This window comes from Caenorhabditis briggsae (assembly GCF_000004555.2).
Source record: "Caenorhabditis briggsae complete genome, chrII, whole genome shotgun sequence".
In the NCBI taxonomy this organism is placed as follows: domain Eukaryota; kingdom Metazoa; phylum Nematoda; class Chromadorea; order Rhabditida; family Rhabditidae; genus Caenorhabditis; species Caenorhabditis briggsae.
Window position 1 is genome coordinate 14,592,512 of NC_013486.2, and position 7,874 is coordinate 14,600,385.

At 35.1% G+C, this 7,874-nt stretch overlaps 2 protein-coding genes across 2 annotated transcripts; both read left to right on the plus strand.

Moving 5' to 3' along the window:
• Positions 1–1,121: 1,121 nt before the first annotated feature.
• On the plus strand, positions 1,122–2,118 carry CBG24076 (the record flags this gene model as incomplete). Its single annotated transcript, XM_002648020.1, has 3 exons — positions 1,122–1,197; positions 1,248–1,472; positions 2,003–2,118. 3 exons carry the CDS (start codon positions 1,122–1,124, stop codon positions 2,116–2,118), a joined length of 417 nt encoding a protein of 138 aa, XP_002648066.1.
• Positions 2,119–3,381: 1,263 nt separating this feature from the next.
• Cbr-srz-6 lies at positions 3,382–5,111 on the plus strand (the record flags this gene model as incomplete). The annotated part of the gene is made up of 2 exons (XM_045243057.1): positions 3,382–3,660; positions 4,623–5,111. The coding sequence occupies 2 exons, from the start codon at positions 3,382–3,384 to the stop codon at positions 5,109–5,111; spliced, it is 768 nt and encodes a 255-aa protein (XP_045091247.1).
• Positions 5,112–7,874: the final 2,763 nt, after the last annotated feature.

Sequence of the window (7,874 nt, forward strand, 5' to 3'; positions counted from 1 at the left end):
AACTCCTGATTCGACTCTTTTATTATTGATTATTAGGAGAAATGCAACGTCATCTGGAGGAAAATAATTTAACACTGAAGTTGAGATAAAATCTGGACTCAAAAAATACTTTGTGTCGCAGCCAGCTGGCTTTTGAAGGTTTGGTATCCACAAGTTGCCTGAATGTTGTCAACATGTCATGGACCGCGACGGTGCATACTGTCAATCTGGGATAACTCTTGCTTTTGTGTTATTCACGAATCAAAAAATGGACAGTTACTTTCCGGCCAACCTAATATGTTCGAAAAAACAATGAGAAGAGAGGATCACTCCTCCTTCACATAGGCAACATAACAGGAACTAACTCACGGTGAGTTTTTCACTACCGAATGCGAAACAGTCTGCGACGTTTTAAAGTACAACGGACAAAAAAAATCTGATTCATTTTTTTACTATATATTCTTCATAAAATTTACTAAAAATTTATGGAACAGAAAAAAAAAGTTATGGACTAAAATTCGAGAAAAAAATTCCAAAGTTGAAGCAGCGGTAGTGAAAAACTCACCGTGCTAACTTGTTATTGTTCTCAATAGAGCGCGCTTCCCTCTATCACTGAAAACCGCGCGGGAGAACACTCCCGCACAAGGGACCAGCTGAGGGAGGTGGCCCCCGTAGTGGGAGAGAGACTGTGTGCCCTTGAGAGGGGCGAGGCAGCATGAGGGGGTAGCTCATGATTCCCAGTCTGCACCCTTCTAGATCAGACCAATTTGTATCTGGATTTGATTGGTTTATTTTTTGGTCAGGTTTTCCTACTCACCGTTAAACGACCCTCTAACTGTTAACTTTAAGCCCTAATATCTCATTTTCTGTAAGAGATATGAAAACGTTGTCAACTGATAAATTGCTTATCATAATGTCAGTAACATTTTATCAGTTGACACATTTTTGATATCTTACATACCCACCGAGATAATTAAGCTTAAACTTAACAGTGTGGGCGCTCTTGAAAAACGGTCGATGCACCATATACCACACGACCTCATTTTTAGTTTAATCGTTTTTTATAGCTGTTTGGACTTTAAAGAACTATTTTTTTTTCAGAGACTGACTCTCCGCAGTCGACCTCCTGAAGAATACAAGCGATGGAAAGTCAGAAAAAACGCGAAGCACCAATCCAAGTGAACTACGTCAGCTCTAGTGATGAAAGTTGGAGAAGCGGTAGGTTGTTGAACACTATGAACTTGACAAATCGATAAGAGCATTTTCAGATTTGAAGAATGAGACAACAAAGGTTCGTAGTCTGTACCCCAGACCACAATCTGATCCTTTGAGTCTCCAAGCCATTTTAGATGGTAGTGAAGTCGAGGATTACAAGGAGAATGAGAGATTCGAAGTCCGAAATGTTGAAGTTCGCTACAAACGAAAAAGAGGACCACTTGAAGAAGATCAATACCAACAGAAGCCAAAAAAGATCCGTAGAAAGGACCAAGAAAGTGAGTTAGAGGGGAACGCAATTGGGAGTAAATTGGTTTACAAAAATCCACCAACTTTGAGTGCTTATATCTCACTTCCTGTAGAAGATATCAAAAAGTGTTTAAAGGTGGGGGGACAGGAGATTTTTCGTAGTTTTTTTGTAGCTAGAGTATGCATTCTACCGTCACGGTGTACAACGCTTAATGTCACTCTGCGTACAGCTGTCGTCCTCGCCTTTATGTATGCAATCGGGCGTGCGCTTTCTCCTTGCCCGCGTGGCTCATTCGATAGCGGCGCCGCACCCTCAATCATCGCCCTCACAAGTTCAACTCCTCGAGGGGCATCTTTGAACGAAATTTCGAGAACATTATTTTTTTCATGTCCCCCCACCTTTAACTGATAAAATACTTATCATAATATCTCCAACATTGTATCAGTTTACCACTTTTTGATATCTCGCAAAGAAACCGAGATATTTGAGCCTAAATGGAGGGATTGCTGAGTTGCTATCCGAAACCGTAAAAAAAATGTTTTCTTTTTTTAAATTCAGATGCCAAGATCGAGGAGACACCAATCACAGAGAAAAAACAGCGTAGTATGTATCCAATGCCCTACGGTGATCCTTTGGGCTTGAGCAAGATTCTGGGCCAAAAAAAATGGTTCTGAAATTCAAACAACGATTTGTGAGTTCTCAACAAGTTTTCAAAAATAGTTCGCCCATCTTGTTCCTTTTTAAAGGTACACAAGGACTCGTCGCCATCAACCAATACCAGAAGTCTCCAGTTTCATGTCATTCATTTTTGCCCATTCATCAGTTTTCCACCCATCATAACCTTCTCCGTGGATTTCTTCAAACTTTTGAGAAACCAATTTCCCATTATCTATTCTTTTTCTACCCATTGCTTTTGTCATATGATCCTATCCCAGTGAAATTTCCCAAAAAATCCCAGTATAATTTTCTCAAAAAATTAGGGTTTTCTGTTACGCGGGTCTTTTTGAGAGAGCTGTTTTATTAGAGGTCCTTTTTCCCAGCCCCTCTCACACAGCGCCGTCATCAGAAGGGCCATTTTAAAACAGGTTTCGAGGTCCCTTTTCCCAATTTCCCTTTTCCCAGATTTTTTATAATTCCTTTGAACCTTGTGAAAACCCCAAATTTTCCCTGGTAAAATCGTTTTCGGTTGCCGTTTTCTTAGTCTCCCCAAATTTAGATTTTTAGAATCTTGAGATTATCCCTGTCAAAAAGACCCCTATTTAATCAATAGTAGTTTTTAATAACCTTTTCTTACCCAGAATTTTTCTAGAATTGAGATTATTCCTATCAAAAAGGGTTCTGGAATTATCTAGACTCTTTTCTTCCCCCATTTCTATCAAAAAAAAACTTCCTTCCCGAATTTTATTCCCTGTTTAATTATTTTCCAGTTTTGTCCATATTCCAGCTAGCTATATATTAATTCCCATCCTTCAAAACTATCCCAATTTTAATGATTTCCCATATACTGAATTGTATCATCTTTTTTACGATTTTTCCCCCCAGAAATAATCATTTGTATGTTATTCAATTGTCCAAAGTACCCAATTTGTATTGCTCCCCGACTCTCAGAATTTTGCAATTTTGAATTCCCGCTCTTCTTGTCAAATGATCCCTAATTGCCCTTAATTAAGCTCCCTAATTAAATCTAAATGAAATCATTGTGCCATGAAAATTCCATTTTTTTAAATTTCAGCTACATTTTCCGAGAATTCCAGAAGACATTGGAGGCTAGAATTCAGAATCCCATCATCTGAAATTTTGAAAAAAAAAAATCATGAATTAAACTTTTCACCTGCTAATGAAACACATGATTTTTAGAAGCCTTTCAAACATCATTGTTTTCAGATATTCAGAATTTCAAAACCTTAAAACCTCAAAATTCCAAAATTTCAGAGAAAATGAGCACCAAAAACCCCTATGCTCAATTCATGCACAACGACTATTTCACCCATCATTTTTATCACAAGAAAAAAGTCGAAGAGCCAGTAATAAACGAAATTGTTGACGTTTATGGACCAATTCTGAAACCAGCTGGAGTGATAATAGGAAAAGTTGGATTTGTCTTCTTTTTCAATGTAATCCAGCAATTGTTCTTCGGAATTTTTGCTTTATTTTCAATGTTTATCTTTCCATTTTATTATCGAGTTTTCCAAAAGAATAGAGGAAATGATAAAAATGTGAGTTTCAATTCAAAGTTTCGAAATACAGTACTGGTCAAAATGTTGATTTTGGTAATTTTTATAACTTTTGACAAATTTTGCCAAAAATATTTTTCAATTGTAAAATAGACAAAATTTCCTACTTTTCTGTCTAAAAATTACATTTCTAGCGCTCCTAGGAAGCAAGATAGAGCCGCTTTAAATTCAGGAGGCTAGAGACGCAGACGACGAGACACGCTGCGTCTCTAACCTCGGAAACTTCAAATGACCGTATCTCGAGTTCTAGATGAGCTGAGTAGTTGGTTTTTGGACAGAATTGTAGGGTTTAAAATGAATTTTTAGATTATATATGAAAAACTTTTAAAGAGTTGAACGATATCCCGTTTACATACGTTTTCCAATCAAGATTTTTTTTCATGAATAGTCTAAAAATCTATTCCAAACCGCGCATTCTGTCCAATAATTGACTTTCTAGCTCATCTAGAACTCGAGATACGGTCATTTGGAGTTTCCGAGGTTAGAGACGCACCGTGTCTTGTCGTCTGCGTCTCTAGCCTCCTAAAATTGAAGCGGCTCTATCTCGGTTCCTGAAAGCGCTAGAAATGTGATTTTTCGACAGAATTGTAGAAATTTTTGTCTTTTTCAAAATCCAAAGATTGATAGATACCAAAATCCATTGATTTTTGGATTCTTGAATTTCAAATTTAGAAAAGTTTTTCAAAAAATTTGAAAATCCATTCCAAACCCTACAATTCTGTCTAAAAACCAACTTTCTAGCTCATCTAGAACTCGAGATACGGTCATTTGAAGTTTCCGAGGTTAGAGACGCAGCGTGTCTTGTCGTCTGCGTCTCTAGCCTCCTAAACTTGAAGCGGCTCTATCTCGGTTCCTAGAAGCGCTAGAAATGTGACTTTTAGACAGAATTGTAGGAAATTGTGTCTATTCTATAAATTCTAAAAAGGTCTATTATGAAATTTCAGTTGCCAATATTTCCAATCCTCTCTCATTTTTATCGCATCGTCTGCTTCCAATTATTCTGCTGGTTTAACGGTTTCGTTGTCACACAAACTCTAATGTTTTTCCAAATTCCATGTGAATCGCTGGCTCAAATTCTGGTACTATTACCTGGATATGTGGCTCCAGTATTCAATATTCTGATTACTGTACTTGCTCTTCAAAGATTTCTAATTTACTTTTTTCCGGAATCTGAAAATTATGTGAATTTCAAAAAAAGGACCTGGAATTTTATAATTCTGATTCTGTATGCTTTAATTTTAGCTTTGAATGTCGGATTTGGCTATGCTAAATATAATTTGAATCAGGAGAATTTTAAGATGTATGAGATTTTTATGCCTAACAACACCAGCGAAAGTATTGATGCGTTTGATACAATCATTATGGTGAGATTCCGAAATTTGGAAAATTCTGAAATTCAAAAATCAGCTTCCAGAAATTCTACATCTACCTAGAATCCATCTCAATTCTCTCCACATTTCTCTACATTCCAATTTTCATAAGTGTCACCAATAAAACGCACATTTCCGTTATCAAATCTACACCGGAACGTTATATTTGTTATCAGGCTCTATTTTTATGCTTATCAAAAATTACAACAATCATTTTATTGATTTATATAGCCTTTGTTGGATATGAACAAATTGCTGAATTGCGTTTGGTGAGTTTTCTTGGTTACTGTAAGAGATATCGAAAAGTGATCAACAGATAAAATGTTTATGATAATGTGGTAAACGTTTTTTCAGTTGACAACTTTTTGATATCTTCTATAGGAACCGAAATAATTGGTCTTAAAGTTAACAGAGTGTCAGCCATCTGTTAGAGTTGCTTATGTCAACTTTGTCTTAAAATATCTCAGTTCCTATCAGAGAAATCAAAAAGTGATGAATTGATAAAATATTTCTGATAATGTGATAAAACTTTATCAGTAAGCAACTTTTTGATATCTTCTACAGGAACCGAGGTAAGTGGGTTTAAAGTTAACAGGGTGAGGTCCGTTTGGAAAAGGATGGAAAAGGATGACTTTAAATTTGACTTGGAATATCTCGGTTCCCATAAGAGATATCAAGAAGTGATAAAATGATAAAATGTTTTTGATATTGTGATAAACATTTTATCAGTTCTTGACTTTCTGATATCTTTCATAGGAACCCAAATAAATTGGCTTAAAGTCAACAGTGTGAGGTCCCTTCTGATAAGGATGGTAATTTTAATATTGACTTGGAATATCTCGGTTTTGAGATATCAAAAAGTGATCAACTGATAAAATATTTTTGATAACGGGTTAAAAATTTTATTAGTCGACAATTTTTTGATATTTCTGATAAGAAGTGAAATAAATGGGTTTGAAGTTGAAACACAAAAAACGAATGCGGTCTCTTTTGTTAGAATTTAACCCAAAATATCTCACTTTCTGTAGGAGATATCAGAAAGTGATATAATATTAAAATATTTATCACATCTTGATTAACATATTATCAGTTGATCACTTTTTGCCATCTTTTACAGGAACGGAGATATAGTGATTTAAACTTAACATTGGGTGGTCTCTTCTTTCAGAAAGGCCTATGTCTACTTTCAGCCAATTTATCTCAGTTCCTATAGGAGATATCAAAAAATGATAAACTGATAAAATGCTTATCATATTATCACAAACAGTTTATCAGTTTATCACTTTTTAATTTCTTTAATAGAAAATGAGATATAGTGGTTTGAAGTTGACAGTGTAGATTTCTTCTGTTGAATGTGGTAATGTCAACTTGGACCCAATTTATCTCAGTTCCTATCAGAAATGTCAGAAAGTGACAAACTGATAAAATGTTTATCATTATCTCAGCAACATTTTATCTGTGGACAAAATTTTGATATCTCTTGCTGAAAACTAGTTAAATCGACTCAAACTTTTATATTCCAGGGATTCCTCCTAATCTGTTACACCTATTTTGCAACCATCCCATTCTCCATCCAACTCACTTATCTTTTCTGTAATCATCGGAATGTGAATTCAATTTACTCAACTATGATTCCAAAAACTTTGTTTTTCAAAATTTTTCGAAAGCCTATTGCTGTTGGACCCGTTGAGATGGAGACTACGCTGAATGGGAATCAATCTTGAAATTTTTAATTAAAAAATTTTTTTTTCTAAAAAATAATAAACTCTAAAGAAATAAATTAACATCACAAAAAATTTATAAGGATGTTTGAAAAAATCGATCTCAGAATCTCAGAATCTCAGAATCTCAGAATCTCAGAATCTCAGAATCTCAGAATCTCAGAATCTCAGAATCTCATAATCACAGAATCTCAGAATCTCAGAATCTCAGAATCTCAGAATCTTAGAATCAGAATCTCATAATCACAGAATCTCAGAATCAGAATTTTAGAATTTCCGAATTTCAGAATTCCAGAATCTCAGAATCTCAGAATTTTAGAATATTAGAATCTCAGAAACTCAGAATCTCAGAATTTTAGAATTTTAGAATCTCAGAATCTCAGAATCTCAGAATCTCAGAATCTCAGAATCTTAGAATCTCAGAATCTCAGAATCTCAGAATCTCAGAATCTCAGAATCTCAGAATCTCAGAATCTCAGAATCTTAGAATCTCAGAATCTCAGAATCTCAGAATCTTAGAATCTCAGAATTTTAGAATTTCCGAATTTCAGAATTCCAGAATCTCAGAATCTCAGAATTTTAGAATATTAGAATCTCAGAAACTCAGAATCTCAGAATCTTAGAATCTCAGAATCTCAGAATCTCAGAATTTCAGAATCTCAGAATCTCAGAATCTCATAATCACAGAATCTCAGAATCTCAGAATCTCAGAATCTCAGAATCTTAGAATCTCAGAATCTCAGAATCTCAGAATCTTAGAATCTCAGAATTTTAGAATTTCCGAATTTCAGAATTCCAGAATCTCAGAATCTCAGAATTTTAGAATATTAGAATCTCAGAAACTCAGAATCTCAGAATCTCAGAATCTCAGAATCTCAGAATCTCAGAATCTCAGAATCTCAGAATCTCAGAATCTCAGAATCTCAGAATCTCAGAATCTCAGAATCTCATAATCACAGAATCTCAGAATCTCAGAATCTCAGAATCTCAGAATCTTAGAATCTCAGAATCTCAGAATCTCAGAATCTCAGAATCTCAGAATCTCAGAATCTCAGAATCTTAGAATCTCAGAATCTCAGAATCTCAGAATCTCAGAATCTAAGAA